Here is a 21,979-nt window from a genome sequence, read left to right as displayed (position 1 = left end):
AAAAGAAATTGTTAATGTTAAATTGAATTCTCACTCACATGTTCATTACTAATATGATTTATTTATTTTTCTTTTTATTAGAAATTGAAAGTGACAATAATATATTATCTATATAGCACTTTCTATAATATTATTTTTGTTATTCATCTATATCAAATCATTCAATATTTATGTGAATTTCTCATTTTTTTTATAAAATTTTTTATGTTTCATTTCATTTTATTTTATTTTCAAAAATCACACACTTTTTTCTCTTCAAGGGTTAATATATATTAAATTTCTTAACTTAATTCTCTTTTTCCTTCTATATTATTACTATTGAATATTAATAATTGTGATAAATTATATAATATAATTACAATTTGTATCAAATAACAAATAATTTCAAATTGCATTTAATTAGTAATTAAGAGACTAAATTTAATTAAAATGTTTGTTATAAAAAGTAAAAGACAATAAATATGATGAAATTACTAGTGAGATAAGACACTTTGTCTAAATATCATCTAATGCTATACTTGGTCCTTAATCCTTAATGTTTTAAGTCTTGTGTTTATAAAGATAATTAATTTTAATATTATTTTTTATTATTTAAAAATTTAAGGATAAAATCGTCTAAAAAGTGTACATACTAAAACATTTATCACCTTTATAAAGATTATTAATTATAAGAAAAAAGACATTTTTTCAAAATTATAATGTATGATAATTTAAAATTATGTTTAATTAGTAATTATTATGTACAAACTCATGATTTTATTAATTAAGAGATCAAATTTCATTGAATTCTTAGTTACATACAAATAATAAATAGTATAGTCATTAATATTAATTTTAATTTTAATTAATATTAATTGTATATTAAAATATTAGATAATTTAAAATTTATTTAATTAGTATTTATATGTTATTAATTTTATTATTTAAGAAATTTAACTTGATTAATTCACCGTTACAGAAAAGTAATAAATATTATAATAATTAATATTAATATTAATGCTAATTATAAATAATCATTAAACAATTTATATTTCCAAAACCTAATAATTATAAATTAAAATATTATAATATTGTTACGATTTATATAGATTATAGAATAACTGATACTTCTAAATTATCATAAATTAACATTTATGTTCATTACTAATTATATTAGCTAAGAGAGTGAATTTGATTAACATGTCCGTTATAAAAAAAAATTAATAAATGTATGATTAATATTAATTTTAATCAGTAATAAATATTTTTTTTTACCAAACCTTGACAATCTAGCTCGCAAATTGGATTTTAGATAAGAAGTTGCATATTAGAAAATTATAAATATATGTGTATTTTTTTATTATCAATTTATTAATTTGATAAAATATTAAAATATTTTTTTAATAATTTAGTTATAGAAAATATTGATTAAATACTTATTTGAATATGTTATCTTTAATTCCATGAACTTCTTTAAAAGATTTTATTCACTTTCTTCTTATATTTTTGAATTTGAATCTAACAAAATCAAAAGAATGAAAATTTAAAATTAAATTATGAAAACTTTCATTCCCAATATTATTCATATATTACAAAATAATAAAACAATTTTAAACTATATTTTGTTTAGAATTATAATACAGTATTTTAGTCTTTTTAAGTATTTAATTTATATGATATTTTTTTCTCATTTTATACATTTCATTTTGATTTTTGATTTAATTTGAGCATTTCAATAAATTAAAAAAAAAATATGAGGCATATAATAATCTATTATTTGAGTGAAATAGTAAACCAAAGTATTTAAAACTTTAAATAGAATTGCATTACAACTTTTTGTATGTATTTGCTAAAATATATATAATAACATAATATATATATATATATATATATATATATATATATATATATATATATATAGTTTTAGCAATAGTAAAATGTAAAATCAAACACCATTTAAAATATTAGAGAAAAAAAGTTGAGTTAAATGAACTCATTTATTCAAGTTTGAATTTCTTTATTTTTAAATAATATATTGAGTTAAAATTTTCTTACTCTTAATTAAATAAATATACATATATTTGAAACAAATTCACTTAAAAAAATAGCGATGGACTGTTTTCTTTACAAAAGTAATAGACTTAAGAGATATTGTTGTTACCATATTTTGTAATTTTAGCATTAAAGTATAAATATTTTAATATTCATTTGAAACTAAGTTTTAAAGAGATTAATGATAGATTATTTATATAAATATAAATACCAAAATAATTTGTAACAATATTTTTTCTTTATAAAAGTTGCACTAAGTTTTCGATTTAGAGCTTCGTATCCTATTTCAAACTCCATCACTAACAATAATAACTTTATTTGGTGTAAGAAAAAAATAATAAATTTATATTACATAATAAAAAGTTATATTTAAAATTTATATGTTAACTAATAAAATAATATATTCTTAAATTTAAATAATTATCTTTTTTTATCCACGCATCACACAAATTCGAATAGATTCATAATACATTGCGAGAATTTTTTACAGAAATAGAATTAAAAAAAAAAATACTCAAAGAGCATTTGTTACATATTATTTACAAGAGTAGCACGGTTTACTGTGCAAGCTTAGAATTTGGTTCCCGAGAAATTGAATTCTGAGCAACGTTTTATTTATTTATTTTGCGTTTTAGGTTTAGGTCACGTGTTAATTTTACATCTAGAACGGCCCGTTCTTTAACCAAAACGGCCTGTTTTGCTTGCACTCGTCGTGTGTTAATTTTGTATCTGGGACGACCTGTTCTTAAACCAGAACGAGTCGTTCTAGAGTTGAGTTTTAACTCATAACCTGAATGTTGGAACGACCTGTTCCAAATTAGGGTTTTAGCCATTTTTAGTAGTTTGGAATAGGTCGTTCTGGTTTTGGAACGACCCGCTCTAGGCTACTGACGCGTGGTAATTTTATCATTACACAAAATTTCATGCGACGATTAAAAAATGCAACACTAGAGAATGATGTTGTCAACATAGGTAATTTTATCATTACTTTTTTTTCAAATGTTTGATAATTAGTTTTCATTATTTAATTATTATTTTTTTCTCCAGCCTATGGGATGACTGAACCTAGATTCTTTTACTATTACAACATAGTAAGAGATACTAATGCTAAAGCAGCCCAATGGTTAGACAACATTCTTAAGGAAAATGGATACTAGCATGGGACAATGGACGACGTTGGGGACACATGACAACAAACCTAACTGAGTCTATTAATTTCGTATTGAAGAAAACACGAAATCTACCAATTTGTTCCATGGTAATGGCCACACACACTTGTTGCAACAAGTTCTTCATTCAAAGAGGCAGGGAAGTGGATGCAATGATTAATGTTGGACACGTCTACTCTAAAATTGCAAGTAAAATTATTCAAGATGCGCAGTCCAAGGCAAATACTCATAGAGTTATCACCTTTGACAGATCAAACAGTAGATTTCTAGTAGAAGAAATGCAACATCCGAGAGAAGTTTGATCTGCTGAGAGATTTACAATAAGGCTAGATGAAATGTGGTGTGATTGTGGCAAGTTCCAGAAAGTTCATATCCCTTGCTCGCATGTACTTGCTTCATACTTACATGCACATCACAACTATCAAACCTACATATCTCTCATATATACCTTACAACAAGTTGCAAAGGTATACGAAGGACAGTTTAGAAAGCTCTGACATGAAGATTATTGACCTACTTACATTGGTCCAACTTTGTGGCCAAATCCAGAACTCTAGAGAATTTCTAAGGGTCGGCCAAAGTCCAACCAAAGTCCAGAACTCCCGCCACCATTGATCTTTTATTGTTGTAATGAGTTTTAATAAATTTAAGGTTAAAACCCTTATTTGGTCCCTTATAATATTTTTTTGTTTCAATTTAGTCCTACTTTAATTTTTTGTTTCAATTTGGTCTCCAATAATTTAAATTATTGCAATTTGGGACTTCCATCCAAATGATTTAAACGGAGTTAAATGTTGGCCACGTGGATACCAGATGGATGCCACGTAGATGCATAGGTGGACGCCAAATTTCATGAATACGCATGGAACCAGAACGATCCGTTCTGCATGCCCAAGTTATGTGTTAGTTTTGCAATTGGAACGGGCCGTTCTGAAACCAAAACGGCCCGTTCTGGTGTTAGAACGGGCCGTTCTGGCTTCAAAACGACCCGTTTCAGATGCCAAATTTACACACCAATAGTGTAACCAGAACGGTTCGTTCTAGTTTCAGAACGGGTTGTTCTGGTTCCAAGTGTATTCGAGAAATTTGGCATCTATCTACGTGGCATCCACCTAGCATCCACGTGGCCAACAGTTAACTCCGTTTAAATCATTTGGACGGAAGTACCAAATTGCAATAATTTAAATTATTGGGGACCAAATTGAAATCCAAAATTAAAGTGGGACTAAATTGAAACAAAAAAATATTATGAGGGACCAAATAAGGGTTTTAACCTAAATTTAATTAGTTATATTTATAATTTTAATAAATAATAAATTTAATTAGTTATATTTATAATAAATATTATATTTAATAAATTATATTTATAATGAATTTTTTTTGTTAAATTGAAATTCAATAAATAATAATTATAATAAGTTATATAAATGTATAATTATAATAGTTTATAAATTTAATAATGCACCATGTTAATAATTTCTAATAATTATAATATAATTTAATATTTTATAATGTAAATAAATTTAAAAGTAAAAATGCATAACATTAAAAGTAATAATGCACTAAGCGTTAGTAGCCTAGAATGGGTCATTCCAAAACCAAAACGGTCTGTTTCAAACTACTAAAAAGGCCTAAAACTCTAGTTTAGAACGGACCGTTCCAACATTCAAGTTATGAGTTAAAACTTAACTCTATAACGGCCTGTTCTGGGTTAAGAACGGACCGTTTCAGATGCAAAATTAACACATGCAAGCAGAACGGGCTATTCTGGTTTAAGAATGGGCCGTTCCAGATACAAAATTAACACATGACTTAAACCCAAAACGTAAAAAAAAATAAAAATAAAAATAAAATGCTGCTCAGAATTTGATTCTCCGGAAATCGAATTTTGAGCATAAACAGTAAACCATGCTACTCATATAAATAATGTGTAACAGGTGATTTTTGAGTAATTTTTTTTAAAAAAAATATATTCCCGTAAAAAATTCTACATTGCGAAAATGTCCTTTGTTGATGTTGTAAGACCTAGGGGCTACACCTTATTTAGGTGACCAAGAACACACGTAAATATGCTTTTGCTTTCTTTTGCTTCTGCTATGTACAATGCTCAATGATTGGAGTTGGTAAACCGATTTAAAGAGGCAAACTCTTTCGCCACTTATTTTTTCTATCCTCAAAAGAACTCATCTACTTAGCTCAACAAATTATGTGCTTAATGCAATAATATTTATGATTATTCTCAATTATTAACGTCATATCTTATATACCATGTATTCTTATACATAAAGTGTATTAGCGTATGCATTTATAAAGTAATTTTTCATCGTAAGCTTTTTGGTTTTTGCAGCGCCCACAAATCAAAATGAACCAATAAGCATGAATGTGCGTGTGAGTGAATTTCGATTTTCTAGCTTCATTGGCGAGTATTTTTGCGGATTCTGTTGACAACGTGTCAGCCAAGTAGATGAAAAACCAACAAACTGCAACAATTCATACTATCACTTAACTTCAGTTCTATAGTTACCATTCTCTCTCTCTTTCTTCAGTGTATTCCATTCCATTCCCATGGCTTCCGTTGCTCTCAGAAACCTAAATTCTAAGCGTTTCCTTTTCTCTTTGCATTTCACGAATGTTTACCATTCAGTCTCACATGGAACATGCACCATATCACAAAACTGCAATGCACCTCCATTGGATCTCGTTTCTCTCCGGAGATCCATGGCCACTTTTGCTCGAACGTAAGACGTTTTGTGTTATTGGTCTCGTTTACTTGATAATTATAATATCTATCTTTGCATTTACGTACGTACATGTGATCATGCACATGAAGAACAACGCAAGCAGCCTTTAATCATTTGATAAATATATACTTCATGATGAATATATTTATTTTTCGTTAAATTCTCCTTCGGTTGATCCTTTTGGAAGCATTAGGTGTGTGTATGGATATGGAAAGACATAGCAGATAGAGATATATATATTGTCCCACGTAAAGAAGGGCCTTTGCATGCTGTTGTTAAACTTCAAAATGTGTTTCCCTTTAACTTTTGTCTCTTTTGCAGAAAGCCCCATCTTAACGTGGGCACAATAGGGCACGTTGATCATGGGAAAACCACGCTTACTGCTGCAATTACCAAGGTTTGGGTTGATTTTCATGTCCCGATACTTACATAGTAGAGAGGAATATTCTACCTTTCAATTTCTTTTTGGCATAAAAATTTTGTGGAACAGGTGCTAGCTGAAGAAGGTAAAGCCAAGGCCATTGCCTTTGAGGAAATAGACAAGGCTCCTGAGGAGAAGAAGAGAGGAATTACTATTGCAACTGTGAGAGATAGATCACTGTTTTTTGCAAATTCTATACTCAAATTAATGCATGTTGCGAATGATACTGAACTGTATGTTCTAGTAATAAATTTTGAAAAGTTCATTTGTGCTTCTAATCCTGATCTTGCAGGCTCATGTAGAGTATGAGACAGCAAAGAGGCACTATGCCCATGTTGATTGCCCAGGACATGCAGACTACGTTAAGGTTAGTTGGAAATGGAGACAGACTATGTTAAAGTATCTCCATGAATAGGCAGATTAATATTTTTTTTCCCAGGGTTCATTTTCTTGGTGTGAATTATGATCCTAATGCTTTTTTTCCCTCTATATTGAATTGAATGAATATACAATGCATTACTTTGAAGAATGCATGATCTTATTTGTGCATGATTGATGATTTGGTGCTCTTGTGTATTCATGACTAATAATAACATCGTCGAATCACTATAAAAAATTATTAGATTTTTTTTAGATTTGTAATATAGAAAATAATCGGTAGGTCATTCTTCTAGAAAATATAAGTCTAATATAGTAGGAATTTATCATTATTATTATAATGGAGATTTATGAACAACAAAAAGTAAGAACGGTAAAAATCAAGAAATTCTAATCGAAAAACTATCAATCAAAGATTTCAATCTTTATAGTAAAATTTTAAAAATTCAAACATAAAATAAGAATGCAAGCATCTTTTCATCGACATGAATTTAATTAAAATATAGATCTAAATCTAAATCAAAGAATTTCACAAAGCAGATTAACCAAATATATTCGTCAATATGTTGTAACAAAATCAACCAAGAAATTTAGAAGAAAAATTTGTAAGAGAAAGGAGGGAAAAAATTTAGAGAAACGTGCAAGAGAAGAAACTCTAAATCTGAAAAATGAGAGAAAGTGTATAAAGTAAGTCTCTTAGCACTTATTAATAGACTAAATTAGTAGACCAATCAAAATATTTACAAGGTTTGACCCACTAATTACCTAAAAACAAAGCTAAGCTACTTATACAAAACATTCCTAAAGAAAAGCCAATACAAAATCTAAGGCTGTGGTGCATTTTTGGACCCTGACACATTCAAACTAGGTGAAACTCCTAACAGAAAAGTTGTAAAGCTTTATGTTAGCTTTTTAGGAACACAAAGAATCTTTGTTTCCAAGTTTGGAAGCTCAAGACATGGCCTACGCAAGAAAGCATATCAAAGTAGGCAGAAATTATGGAAATTTACTAGAATTTAGAATTAAAATCAAAATAATCCATTAAAACAAATCTCAACCAATTTCATAAATTTAAGATACTTATAAATGTCAAACAAGTTCAACGTAATGTACTAAAAAAATGTATTAATTATGCGCTATCATTTGTATATGCACTTCATCTTAATTCATTTGGTGAAATTACAGAACATGATAACTGGAGCTGCACAAATGGATGGTGGAATTCTTGTGGTTTCTGCTCCAGATGGGCCAATGCCTCAAACAAAGGAACATATACTGCTTGCTCGTCAGGTTGGTACTTCATTTTGTTAATATTTAGAAATACAACTCAGTTTTTATAAAATCTAATTACATTCCAAAACCATATGACCATAACATATATGTTTTTTTTTCTTGTTTTCCTGTGTCAGGTTGGTGTGCCATCATTGGTCTGCTTTCTAAATAAGGTTGATGCTGTTGATGATCCAGAGTTGCTTGAACTTGTGGAAATGGAACTTCGTGGTATGAAGGGTTAGCTTCTAGTTTTATAGATTATACTAATTGGACGTGCATCCTTTGACAAACAACATATTCGCAGAACTGCTTAGTTTCTACAAATTTCCTGGAGATGAGATCCCAATTGTTCGAGGTTCAGCCCTGTCTGCATTGCATGGAACTAATGAAGAACTCGGAAAGAAGGCTATATTAAAGCTAATGGATGCTGTGGATGAATACATTTGTGATCCTGTGCGGAAACTTGACAAGCCTTTCTTAATGCCAATAGAAGATGTTTTCTCAATTCAGGTAAGCACACAGATCATAATTCACATATGTATCAGAACTATTCTTATTAAACAAGCTATTCAAAACACAAGGAAATTTTTAACACACATAAAATTGATCAGACAGGATTAGTAGTTCTTGTATACTATTCGGTAGGAATTACAATAATTCAGTTCAAACACTTCTGTTATTATGATAGTCTTATAACATGAGCTTTCTTTAACGTTACTGTATTCTATTCTGGATTCCTTAAATAATTTGTTTATATTTACTTTACAAATGTTGTCAACTTCCTGATGTGTTCCTTCTACCATCTTTGCTTTATGTGAAGGGGCGTGGAACTGTTGTGACTGGTCGTGTTGAACAAGGCACCATCAAAGTTGGTGAGGAGGTTGAAGTATTGGGACTAACACAGGTAGACTCAGAAGTCAAATCTGTACTATATGTCATGTTAACGAGTGTTTTGCTCTATGGTATATGCTTTTGTATTTATCAGTCTTCATGTATAGAGTGGACCTTTGAAGACTACTGTAACTGGAGTAGAAATGTTCAAGAAAATTTTGGATCGAGGGGAAGTAAGTAACATCCTATAACTAACTCCTTTCCCTCCTTCCTTTTTCCCTGGATTTGGATTGACGGATAATTAAATATTTGTGTCCATTTCAAGGCTGGTGATAATGTTGGACTTCTTCTACGTGGTCTAAAGCGTGATGATGTACAACGTGGAATGGTGAGTAGAACTAATTCAATGTGCAAAGTAATATCAACATATGATATGAAGTTTAGGTTCATCATTGATCTAAAACTTCATATCATATGATGGTAGAAATCTAGTAATTGTCCCACTCTTGACGTGAAGAGGTGACTCAGATGAGCTCTTACTGAATTTGTAATTAATAATAGTGCTCAAACCTAGCAATGGAATAGAAGGAGGTATCATATGAAAAACTACAACCACTATTTCATTAAGTTTGAGGATCATTAATTTTATGAAAACGAACCATTTTTTTTCTCTTTTCATTTTCTGTTGTGAAACTTTCTTGAGGTGAAAATTTCAGGTCGTGACCAAGCCTGGTGCATTGAAAACATATAAGAAGTTTGAGGCAGAGATTTATGTCCTCTCAAAAGATGAAGGTGGCCGTCATACTGCTTTTTTCTCTAATTATAAGCCTCAATTTTACTTGAGGACTGCAGATATAACCGGAAAGGTGCAATTACCCGAAAGTGTTAAGATGGTTATGCCCGGTGATAATGTTAGTGCAACTTTTGAGCTGATGTCACCTGTTCCTCTTGAAATAGGTAGGATGAATCCTATATGTGACATAGATCATAATGCTGCATTATCTATAATAGGTCACGTATATATTACTTTTTCATAACATCTCTAGCTTACTTATAATTAATTAGTCATTGTAATTCGATGTCATGTCATTGTAGTATAAAATTGGAAATTGATTAAGCATCTTTAAACATAAGAACTAACTACAGCATACAGGACCAGCTACCCTAAGTGGATTCAATTCAACTAATAATATTTAAGTATATGTTCTATTAATTCTGTGTACAGTTTTTTTCCCAGTTATATATCCCCTAAAAGTTAATGTGGCCGCATTTACTTTTTAATGGATTTGGAAGGTCTGGAATTTAATTTCAAATTGTCTCTGTATGTCTTTGTTTCATACATTCAACAGTAAGATCTGACATTAGTCATTTTATTATACACAGGACAAAGATTTGCTTTGAGAGAGGGGGGCAGAACAGTTGGTGCAGGAGTTGTCTCCAAAGTGGTTGCCTAGGATGTTGGTCTAAATTCTACAACTTATTTTGTCCGGTAATTTGTAAATAAGTCGTGAATAGGGACTAAGAGCAGCGTTCTAGGAGGATTCTATGGTGTGACTATTTTTTGTCATATTTGAGCGGTGGTTCCGTTTCAATGTGCTTTGTTTTTGTCACGAGAATTATACTTGTTCATTTATATATTTTTCATGGACCAGAGGGAAAGTGGTTCAAGTTTTTTGGTTCGGTTAATAATGTCAATTTCTTCAAGATGCCTTTCTCATTTTTCTTGTTCGGTGAATTGTTAGAATAACTTCGATGGAAGCCACCACTAAAGCCTCAAAACATCCGGATCCTTATAACTAAGAACCTTTGTTGAGATAATAAATGCAGAGTTTCTGAGCAAGGATAGTTATAGCAACCAAAAGATTATTCCAAGCCAGTATGGCCTAAAGAAGAAAAGGCTAAGTTGTATGGATTTTTTTCTTTAATTTCAATGCAGGAATGAATGAGTTTAATCATAGTGAAATATGGATAATTCAATTTAAATAATAACATTGAATCTGAAAAATAAAATAATGAATAAATCATCAGTCAGGCTATATTTCCAGCCCCAGCAAACATGGCAGCCTTCCTAGAGAATTTACTAGTTTACACACACATGTACAAGTACACTATGGCAGTGATTGCTTTTGGTCAACATGGTTTACTGATTTTTCAATAATGTTCTGTGATCTGTGATTAATTTACCGATCTTCCAGCAACTTCAATCCTGTCTCAACAAGTGAGTGAATTGTTAGATTGTGCCGGTTCAGTCCCACAGTACCAGAGAAAACATTGAAGCTTTCAAGCTCTGAAGTGGTCTCTAAGATGCCCTCCAGAACCTCCTCCATTCCCAAATCCTTGAAAGTGTGAATGTTATCTTCTCTTTCTTTCATCATCCAAATTGCCAGCTCTATCACAAACCTCCTTATCCTTGGAACCTTAGTTGGAGGATATTGGTGTTTCTTGAGAATCTGGACTAGTTTATTTGCCAGTTCAGCCTCAGTGATTTCAGATTCTTCAAATACAGTACTTGATTCAGAGGAAGACATGAATGTGAAAACACTTGCTGCTAATCCAATCATCACTTCTTGTAGCTTGTTTTCTTGTGACATGATTGCCTGAAGTACCTGCAGGGTTGTGCAATGGTTAAAAATTGTTTGAAGCATACAACAATAACATACTATATAGTTCTCATGTTGCTAACCCAAAATTATGATCGTAGAGTAACACTTACTGTGGGTGCTGCGGCTGTAACCCCCCTTAACTGTTTGAAGCATTCTGATCCACTATAGGTGCACAAATTTCTTAGAATTCTAGCAGCATTGACACGAAGAAGTGGAATTTTCAATGCCTCTATCAGCCTTTCCAACACTTTCAACTTCAAAATCCTATGACAATTGCTCTTGCTTTCCAATGCCAGCATTGCTAGAGCCTCTCCAGCAACAGTGGTTACATCTTTCTGATTTTCAGCCATGCAATCTTTGAAGAATATGTTGAACAATTCTTTAAGTACACCACCTGTGCCTCCAATCCTCTCTGTTGCCTCCTCTTCCAATGCTAAACTGGTTAAAATTTCAATGCTCAGTTTCTGTAGCAAGGGGTGTTTCTCTCCATGCCTTAAAATATCTCTGATATTGCTGATTGTGAAAACTATCTCCGAAATCTCCCTTCTAAGATGTTTCCCATTGGTGCCTGTTGTGCTAGCCAGCATCTTCACCAGCTGCAGAGATCTCTTCACTGTCAGAATTTGAGATGGTGTAACATTTTCATTCTTCAGCAACCTTTCTTCAGCATGTGTGAAGTCTATGATCTTCGGAAGCAAGCCTCTTGTGTTTCCAATCTTTCCACAATTGTCATGATCACGGGCGAGTTTCTTCAGAATGAGGAGTCCCAAATGGTTAAATGTCCAGTATCCATAATCAGGATGATCAAAAATGAGTTTCTTTTCTCCAATTTCATCAGCTGCAGCTATGCAATTCCTGTTAGTTTGCAGTAGAGTTGATATCGATTCCATAGCGCCCGGTATCCCAGCTATGCGAAGAGAGTTCTGCTTCTTGCCAGCCAGTGCTGATAGAATCTCTGCAGCTGAGAGCCTAATTTCCTCCTCCTTGTGGTCTGTCCAATTCAACATCTCAACTAGCCTCTCCACCACAGATATGGAAATTCCAAGCTTCTGAAGAGTATCATCAGAAAACCGTTCACTTACCGCGAATTGCCGAAGAATTCTTGCCCCAATGAGCTGCTCATCAGGTGAGTTTGAGGCCAAGAGATCCATAGCAAAACACACAATGTCCATTTTCAACCCATCAAATATGCTCCCATTGACACACCTAGAATATGCATCATAGAAGAATCTTCTAATTGACACCATCCCAGATGGCCCCAACTCACACTCCTTGTTAACCTCATCCAACAGTTTGCAGTAGCTGATCTTCCACTCCCAGTAAGCCTTCTCCATCAAGAACAACAAAGCCTCAGCCAATGCCAATGCATAAAAGATATTCAAAGCAGACTCCCGGTTCATCCTATCAGTGTCTCCCTTAGCAACCTCTCCATAATTATGCTTGATGAGCTTCATCGACGAAAGAACCACGCAAGCCGTGGCCGAAAAAAGCTGAAGCCAATACAGAAGCTTACTGATATGCCTTGAAAGGAAAAACCATCTAGCATAAGGCAAAAGTGGAACATCAGAACTATTCCACGTGCGAGTTGGTGTCCTTATGCTAAGGGTATCCCCACACCTGGGGCTGACATTAGCCTCCACCATGTCTCTCCTATGCTTCTTAGCCACAACAATTGCCTTAAAAAGGCTTTTGACGCTTTGAAGGAGCAAGTTTGGCGTGGACCTTAGCATCCGAAAACTATTGATCCCAGCATCAGTTATAGACCATGTGGCTTGGTGCTGCCACTCAAGCTCATGGCTCCTGCTGAAAATCCTTGTCCCTTCAATCAATAGTATGATGGTGATGAACCAGAAATCGGTTTGGTCCAAGGTGATGGCGAAACCTCCGAGAAGAACAACGGTTGCCCATATGAAACCAAGAGTTCCAAGGCTAGTGGCTGCTTTCTCAAGCACTGCAAGACGCAGTGCAAAGAGGGTGAGTTTCTTTTCTGGTGCTGTAGCTGTTGCTGAAGAGAAAATGTTGTCATCAGCACCACTGTCTCTCTTCTCAATGCTGCTGAGTCCACGAGGCTCAAACATAGTGCTGGTTTTGCTTGCCTCGCTTAGCCTCCGAAGCTCAGCAACATGTAGGTGCACACTTCCCTCTCCTTCTACCTTCATAGAAAGCCTATGATCCATGATAATGTGATGTAGTATATATGTTGAAACTTTAATGTGAGATAAATGTTTATTGTGACTATGAAGGAGGGAGGGTGAGAGGGTTTTATTTATACAAGAATGGAATGAAGAGCTTAGAGGGCACGTTTATAATAAGGCGTGTTGGGGAAAGAGTGACGCCAAACTCTCTCTCTATTTTCGTAGATGTCGTTGGTTATGCTTTGTTAGCAATCTTAGTAGCGTGAGGAAAGGGTAACTTATTTCTCTCTATATATCACTTGCAAAGCTTGTTTTCTCTTTCTAGAAAGTTTCTTGGAAGTGTTGATCTAAGAGTACGTAGCATAACGCTGAAGTGGATATGTCACGTTTTTTGGAAGTATTGATCAGCTTGAAGATTCACTCCCTTTTGATTGGTGGAGGATCTTTTAACTGAAAGAAGTCACAAGTCAATAAGTTTAATTGTTTGTTTACCACATTCCTCTTTTTCTACTTTTTACTTTGTCATCCACAGAAATACAAGTTCAGGCACTCCCAATACCAAAATTATGGGAAAGTAAAGCTTTCTTATTTGTTTGTTTTGAAAGAGCCAAAGAGGTTGGTTATTCGTATACAACAAAATTATATAGTAATAATTTATATAAACAGATTAAATTTTTATGTACTATAAAAAGTTGTGAAATCAAGATAAAAATGATTTTTTAAGTAATTATTATGAATCTAACAAAAACTTATATGTCATAAATATTGCTGCCATTCTTCTCTAATTAAAATTTAAGTTTTACTCTTGTACTTCATATTGATACTTAATAAAATCATATATTACACGTATTAACAAGGTGAAATTCACATGCGGCTACAACAACACCCATAACTTGTTGATAAGTTTTATCCAAAGTATACATGGAGTTTGGACCATTTATATTATAGTTGGTGGGGGCAAAAGTTAGTGACACATAGGTAATCACTAATCACTCGTTTTACCTGTGAGAAGCATGGGACCATGGTGGGACCGGGTCACAATGGCATGACCAACGTGATTCCGAGTGGCCATTGAAAAGTTAATTGAGTTATTTATCTAGATAAATTTTATCATAAGTAAGTCACTTTATGTATAAATTAAAAAATATAATTTAAAGACTTAATTATATTTTTATTCCTTCAAATTAAAGGTAATAATTTTTTATCATTCAAATTAAAATGCATATTTTTAGTCCTATAATTTTAAAAATATATTGTGATGCTTGTATATATTCTACTAGTTTCTCAAATTTAAAATATATATTTTTAGCTATCAAAATATAAAAATATTATTTATTAATTTTAAAAATATTATTTTAGCTTCTTAAGATTACTAATAACATAATTAATAATGATAAATTAAAATAATTTTATAGTATTAATTGATCTAACATGATCTTTTCACCGACAATAACACTAATAAAAGAATTATGAATGATAGATTAATTAATAATATTTGAATAGAAAAACTAAGATAATATATATATATATATATATATATATATATATATATATATATATTTATTTATTGAAGCTAAAAACACATGTTATAAATTTAAAAGACCAAAAAGATAAATTTTGAATTTGAGAAATCAAAGTAGTATTTTTTATATTTTAGAAACTAAATATAAATTTTGAATTTTAGAGATAAAAAAATACATACCTCAAATTTGAAGGACTATAAATACAATTAAACCTAATTTGAAACTTTGAAGTATATAATAATAAGAAAGAGTTTTTACGAATTATCTTATGTATAATTTAGTTTAGCTTTCTCAACAAATTTATTTCGTTTTTATTTTTATTTTTTTTACAAGTAGTTATGAAAAAATTTATTTAAACAAATTTACAGTTTTTATGTACAGCGAACTCACCAGTAGTTTCTTCTTTGTTAATGAATGAGTTTCCAAACATGGACTAAATCAATGTGTTTGTATCTATGTTGTTATAAATGTATATTAAAAATAATAATAAAAACAATTAATAGTTACTTTGCAAATTAACATGTTTCTTGGCATACTAAACACATTGTACATAGGCACACCAATACAAAACATAAAGAATATATATTTCAATATATCTTCCATTTTTTCTTCACTAAAAAAAAAGGGGAAAAAACAAATAGAGGTTTTGATTAGTATATATATACATATATTGTAAATCATTTTAATTTACTCCATATGTTACATTAAAAAAATGTGTACAAGAATCCAATCCATGTAAATGAGAGTCTTGGCCAGAACCACAAGAATTGCATGTGAATGTAAAGAAACAGAAAATTACACACAAAAACCAGTTTCCTAATCATTAGTTGTTATGTGTTGTGGCTTGGAGTGCACGGATAGATCATCTTATCACACTCTCATGATATGATCATATGAGTATGACTCACAAAATATTTATTAAAAACGAGTTACTTTCGCAATCCGTATAATATAGCTTATGCCTAATTACGTTGCTCATGCGTGCTGTGCTGCCATAAAATATTCAAAAGATTCAGCCTTACCCTCACCCTCACGCATTTACTTCAGATATGGAAACTAGAATAATATATATTGAGACTTGAGCCCAACCACATAGCACCTGGGTCCTGGGACTAGCCTGTGGTCCAAAATTAATGAGAAAAGTTGTTTATAATATAATATTCCTGAGATAGCTCAGTATTAATGCAACGAGTATCTCTGTGATGTGAGGAACAATATGCTGTTCAGTTAACAAATAAGGGTCCTCGTCAAGTCAAGTGTTTTTGGGTCCCAGAAAGCGTAGCCAAAAAGGGGGAAATAAAAAGAAAGTAAAACAGAAAAGGGAGGCCAAAGAAGAGAAAATAAATAAGGACCCTACAAAATTCAAATCTAGATTCTTTGGGTTTCTTAAAGAAACCAAGGCCATAAGTTTATGCTTGTGGAATATCTTGGTTTTATTTTACGCGTACACGTAAAACAGGGATGCTTTATGCTACAAGCTTAAGCTAATGCACAATTCTTATTTATTTATTTTTAATTTTTGCAAAGGGAATGAGAGGCTAGTATGTGTTGTTCCTTTTTCTTCTGCTCGATATATTTCAATTTATTAAGTTCTTCTTTCTTTTTTTTTAGATCATAACTATTTTATGTTTACGAAAAAAATACTGTTCCTTTGATTTTTTTACTCCATATTTCGACGTTAAGTTAGCCTCTCTGTCATGTTATTCTTAAAATAAAATTATTATTATTATCATTATCATTTTCAAGTTTTAGATTTTTTTTATCCAACTTATTACAATAAAATATCTCTATGGAACCAAGTATCATTCTATGCGTATGGCTCTTGAAGCAAAAAACAAATTAGGATCTGTTGATGATTCAATTCCTCAACCAAATGCATCCATGTTCATGCCCTTTTGATTTTATAATTTTTTGGCAATTTTTAATGAATAATAAAACGTGTTAAAAAAAACATTACTAAGTAGTGCAACACTCCTAAATTTAGAATGTAATGATACGTGAATTTTTTAATCTTTTACCAACCCAACCCACAGAGAGCCAAATTGCCAAGGCAAATTCGTCCACCACCACCTGGACGAGATTTTGAGAGAAGTTTTCAATCCGATCCATTCCTCTAAGAACTTAGAATTTTAGCGAAATTCATCTTCTACCGCTCTTAGTTTTATATTAAAGACATCCTCGGCAAAAACTTCTTAACATAAAGTAAAACTGAGGGAGAATAAAAAAAAAATAGCAACATTATTTTAGTACAATAATGATACAGAGAATTAGGCCTGTAAGCTTTAGGCAAAATACTCATTTTTAACATCGCTAAGCTAACATTTTTATTAACTTCACTAATAAAAAAGAAGAAAAAATGGATACATTAATCATCAAATCCATGCCAGTAAATGGAAAAATAAGGATTGGATCTTCACCCAGATTCTATATGACGCGGGTAATTGACGGTTACGAAAAACTTGAGATGAGAATGTGATAATCAAGAATATACTTGATGTGAGCAAAATATTATACCAGTTAAATATAGAGGTAATAATAAAAGTGACCTAAGAAAGATTACGATCTTTATTTCATCTACATTATAACAAATAAAACATGTTTACACGTGTCAACTTGTCAACAACCTTCACAAAAACAAACTTAAAATTTTATCTATTTAGGAAAGCTTTGAATATAATATTATTATTGGTTTTAAAACAGTCCCCGCAGCTTCTTCACGAGAAAGCAAGTATAACAAATGAGAATAAATAGTTTTCATGTGAAAGCAAGTATGAATTTTTTTTTTTACTTAATTCACGGGATGAACAATTTACTTGAAATCACATTATTATCTAAATTATTGTGGTTTAGTTACACTTTTATATTTCACGGGATGAACATTTTCTTTTATAAAAATAACTGGAAAATTCATACTTAATTTACAGGGACAACCTTTTTTATTGAAGATTTGTGTTCAAACACCTAAATATTTAAATGGAAATTATACATAAAGTATAACATGAAAATAAATAATTCTTATAATATGAAAGCTAAGTGAAACTAATTCTTTTCAAGTTGTAGAGATCACTAAAGTGAATTTGGTCTCTCTTAACAAAATTTTTTCAATACACATAATTAAGTATGAAATTCTGATAATGCATTTAAAGAATTCAACTATTTATCGCTCATCGTTACCTTACATAAATTCTATGATTCCGTGTGTTGCATGGGTATGAAATTTAGTTGTTCACAAACCCTAGCTGTAAATACATAGGAAAGATCAAAACAACTTGTAACCATAATTTTCCACCTTTATTGAATTAGAACAAGTATACAAATATTGCGGTTAAACCAAGAGTAAAACAGAGGAGAGAGAAAGGAACCCAGTATGTGCATAAAAATCTATAGCAATTAGGTTTGACAGAGTCACTGGCTTTTTGAATCAGTTCATTAGAAGGATTACACAAGGTACCAATGCTAACTGTGTCAGTTCAGTTCACTGTTTCATCCACTACATTCAATTTGCTACTTACATAACTATTTCCAACCAGAGATCACTAAATAAAATAAACAAATGATATTAAGCATTGTAATTCAAACTTCTATTCACCAAGAAAAAACACTTGTATTTCTTTTAATGCAGTATAGGAAGAATCACCACAAGCATTACTCCCAACATGTTATCCCATGAGGACTTCAGTTGTAGGAAAGGACCAAAGGACCAACCTCGTCACTGGCAATAAGCAGAGCTCACAAATTAAAATTTACTATCATACCCGGAGAAGAGAAGAGGCAATAATAACAATACAGTCAGTTATACCTTGCAGGTTGAAAGTTAGAAAGTACAGATACAACAAGATGCTCACACAGAAATATGGCAATTCTTAAAATTATAGGACATGTACAACTAAAATATGATGCATTACCAGGTACACACGAGTACATACCTTATACCTTGTATCTTTTCCAAATTTCACCATCAATCAAGCATTCCAATAAACTGATATCACTCAAGCACAAGCCAGTCCATACAAAATACTAAATTGTTACTATGTTGTATGGATAACTACAAAATGAAACTAACAGCTACTTCATACTTTCAAATTATGTGCCCTCTTTAGATGCTTTTGTGTACTCGAGATACTTTATGGTGCTAATTTATCACTATGACTTGGGACTTATTTGGATAGATTTCTCTAGAAACACTTTTAGGATAAAAAATCAAAATAAGTTTCTTTATAAGTTAAAACTAACTTAAGGATGAGTTGAAAATAAGAATTTATAGAACTTAATAAAAGAGAATTTCTATAAATTAGTTTATGCATATGCAAATTTTTGCTTATGGAAAAACTTATTTCATTTTTTCTTCCTATTTTCACTATGACTTGGGACTTATTTGGATAGATTTCTCTAGAAACACTTTTAGGATAAAAAATCAAAATAAGTTTCTTTATAAGTTAAAACTAACTTAAGGATGAGTTGAAAATAAGAATTTATAGAACTTAATAAAAGAGAATTTCTATAAATTAGTTTATGCATATGCAAATTTTTGCTTATGGAAAAACTTATTTCATTTTTTCTTCCTATTTTGTTCTCCTAGAAGTGCTTATTGATAAATTTACCCAAACAGACTCTTAATCTATTACTTGGGTTCCTTATATTTATACAATATATCCTCTAGTACCTGTGTCCTAGTTTTGAAAAATGTTGTCATAACTGTACTGGCATATCAACGCAACCTAATAATTCATTTTTTTAGCAATGGAATCAATATTGACATGTTAATGCAGAGTTGGTATGAGGTGATGGATACTTGACTTCAAACTTGTTTCTCAAAGAATGGATATTGCAGGTTTGAGGTTGTAGAAAGGGAATGGGGTGGAGAACAGTCCTTCCCTCCAAAATACCAGGCTTTTCCGCAATGGAACACTCTTAGAATTTAGGTTTTACCCTCTAACTCAACCTCAACAGTCAGTTTATGTGAGCTTGTAGAAAATTGTCCCTTTCTTACATAAATAATTTTGGGTATATCACTAGTGAATTTGGAATCTCCAACAAGTACTAGTTCATCCTGAAGAACCTTACCGCAAACTCAAATCAGAATAAGAAAACGTTTCAGAAAGCTTATCTCTAGTTTACCCCCACCCCTCTACTGAAGCACAAACAAATTCACACACAGTTGACCATGAAAATTTCACATAAATCAATCATAATTTGCATACCATGCGAGTATTTCTCATAGGAGAGGATTCCTCTGCGAAACCCTAGCTTTCTCCGCGTCAATAATCGACTCCATCAATTTCACGGCATTATCAAGCTTCCCCTGGGCATTCACCACAACATAATCAAAATTCTTAACATGCTTCATCTCCTCCCTAGCGGTGCCAATCCTAACAAGCAGCGACTCAACGGTCTCAGTCCTCCGGTCGACGAGCCTCTCCACCAAGGCCATCTCGCTCTCGGCAGCCACGAAGACAAACACGGCGGACTTGCCGAGGGCCTTGCGGAGCGTGGCGGCGCCCTGGATGTCGACCCGGAGCACGGCGTCGCAGCCCTTGGCGAGCGCCTCGCGAATCTGCTGCTTGGGGACGCCCTTGTAGTCGCCGTAGACGAGCGCGTACTCGAGGAGCTCGTCGCGGTGGACCATGGCGAGGAAGTCGTCCTTGGAGACGAAGAGGTAGTCGCGGCCGTGGAGCTCGGAGGGGCGGCGGGGGCGCGTGGTGGCGGTGACGACGAAGTGTAGGCCGCGGCGGGACTCGCGGAGGCGGGCGATGAGGGCGTCCTTGCCGACGCCGCTGGGGCCGCTGATGACGATGATGAGGGGGCTGGGGTTGGCGGAGAGGGGCTCGGAGCTGAAGGGGCTGCCGAGAGAGGCCTCGAGGGCTCGGAGGAGGTCGGAGCGTTGGGCTTTGTCCAAGGTGGGGATGGGGAGCGGTGAGGGTCTCCTGGCGTCCCCCATTTTCGAAGAGGAGAAGCTTCTGATTGTTAGGGTTTTGGAGGGTAAACGAGGGAGAGTGGTGCAGAGGAGTTTGCGCAACATTGAGCACTGGCTCACGCTGTAAATACCACTGCCCAACCACATCGGATCAGGCTTCACTCTTGGTAAAAATTAATTAAGCCAATACACTCCATTGCTATTTATACTCCAACCGCTCTTCACTAAGCTTTGTCTTCTTCTCTTCCTTCTAAACTCCTTTGCTAATTGCACTCTCTCTATCCATTCAAAATTATTACTAATTATAAATCATTACGTGTCATAATACTAATTATTTATTTTAATTTTAAAATATAATTTTTATGTTTAAAAATATTTATTTATATAAATTTTAAATATAATATTTATTTGTTCAACGAAGATTCTCACTTTGTAGAAGATATACATATTGTACATTAAAGCAAAACGCTATACGACAATAAATATAAGGAAAAATAATTTTAGTATACTATCACTACTGCACATAAATGAATTCGAAATCACTTTAAATGTGATTTTATAATAATTGTCATAAAAAACAGGAACTGTAAATACTAAATTACAATGTAAAAAGGTGCATTATAAGATCGGACAAAATGTGTATGCTCTGAACATAAACATGATTTCTACTAGTGAAAAATATTTTTTCTAATGCTAATGCCAGCTACAATGCAACGACTAAAATGAAAAGTTCACTTGTTCTCTAATTGCTCTTGGTTTACAGTTTTGTATGTGAGGAACGAGTTTGCCGCATTTGTCTTCTAAAGTCTGAATAATAGAAGAACCCCTCCATCCCTCAAATAGGGCCTGAAAAGAAACAGTTGTAACCTAGTTATTAGTCTACTTCTCTCTTGTATTGAATATTGTCAAACTCGAAAACATGCCATATCTTAACCGGTTGGTTACAAAGCTCACGTGTAAA

The 21,979-nt window shown here is 32.5% G+C and overlaps 3 protein-coding genes across 3 annotated transcripts; 1 reads left to right on the top strand and 2 right to left on the bottom strand.

Moving 5' to 3' along the window:
- The first annotated feature begins 5,608 nt into the window (after positions 1 to 5,608).
- Positions 5,609 to 10,523, top strand: LOC109817992 (elongation factor Tu, mitochondrial). Its single transcript, XM_020383366.3, has 12 exons — positions 5,609 to 5,938; positions 6,263 to 6,338; positions 6,432 to 6,524; positions 6,655 to 6,729; positions 7,926 to 8,030; positions 8,150 to 8,240; positions 8,317 to 8,522; positions 8,833 to 8,916; positions 9,011 to 9,076; positions 9,169 to 9,231; positions 9,560 to 9,800; positions 10,227 to 10,523. The coding sequence occupies exons 1-12, from the start codon at positions 5,766 to 5,768 to the stop codon at positions 10,295 to 10,297; spliced, it is 1,344 nt and encodes a 447-aa protein (XP_020238955.1). The 5' UTR covers positions 5,609 to 5,765; the 3' UTR covers positions 10,298 to 10,523.
- Positions 10,524 to 10,808: 285 nt separating this feature from the next.
- LOC109807446 (uncharacterized) lies at positions 10,809 to 13,695 on the bottom strand. Its single transcript, XM_083065149.1, has 2 exons — positions 11,557 to 13,695; positions 10,809 to 11,449 (listed from the first exon to the last, which is right to left on the bottom strand). The coding sequence occupies exons 1-2, from the start codon at positions 13,621 to 13,623 to the stop codon at positions 11,024 to 11,026; spliced, it is 2,493 nt and encodes an 830-aa protein (XP_082921275.1). The 5' UTR covers positions 13,624 to 13,695; the 3' UTR covers positions 10,809 to 11,023.
- Positions 13,696 to 18,474: 4,779 nt separating this feature from the next.
- On the bottom strand, positions 18,475 to 21,209 carry LOC109815912 (guanylate kinase 3, chloroplastic). The gene is made up of 2 exons (XM_020380729.3): positions 20,306 to 21,209; positions 18,475 to 18,816 (listed from the first exon to the last, which is right to left on the bottom strand). Exon 1 carries the CDS (start codon positions 21,163 to 21,165, stop codon positions 20,320 to 20,322), a length of 846 nt encoding a protein of 281 aa, XP_020236318.1. The 5' UTR covers positions 21,166 to 21,209; the 3' UTR covers positions 18,475 to 18,816; positions 20,306 to 20,319.
- Between the last annotated feature and the right edge of the window lie 770 nt (positions 21,210 to 21,979).

The sequence above is a fragment of the Cajanus cajan genome, chromosome 1 (assembly GCF_000230855.2).
Source record: "Cajanus cajan strain Asha chromosome 1, NIPB_CcT2T_4, whole genome shotgun sequence".
Taxonomy (NCBI): Eukaryota; Viridiplantae; Streptophyta; class Magnoliopsida; order Fabales; family Fabaceae; genus Cajanus; species Cajanus cajan.
Note: the sequence above shows the minus strand (reverse complement) of the source record. Positions and strands in the feature narration are given on the sequence as shown.

Coding starts and splice junctions, on each gene's coding strand:
- LOC109817992 (XM_020383366.3), top strand. CDS start 5,766: ATGGCTTCCGTTGCTCTCAGAAACCTAAATTCTAAGCGTTTCCTTTTC. Junction 6,339..6,431: donor TTACTGCTGCAATTACCAAG/GTTTGGGTTGAT, acceptor TTTGTGGAACAG/GTGCTAGCTGAAGAAGGTAA. Junction 9,232..9,559: donor ATGATGTACAACGTGGAATG/GTGAGTAGAACT, acceptor TGAAAATTTCAG/GTCGTGACCAAGCCTGGTGC.
- LOC109815912 (XM_020380729.3), bottom strand. CDS start 21,165: ATGTGGTTGGGCAGTGGTATTTACAGCGTGAGCCAGTGCTCAATGTTG.
- LOC109807446 (XM_083065149.1), bottom strand. CDS start 13,623: ATGGATCATAGGCTTTCTATGAAGGTAGAAGGAGAGGGAAGTGTGCAC. Junction 11,450..11,556: donor TTACAGCCGCAGCACCCACA/GTAAGTGTTACT, acceptor ACAACCCTGCAG/GTACTTCAGGCAATCATGTC.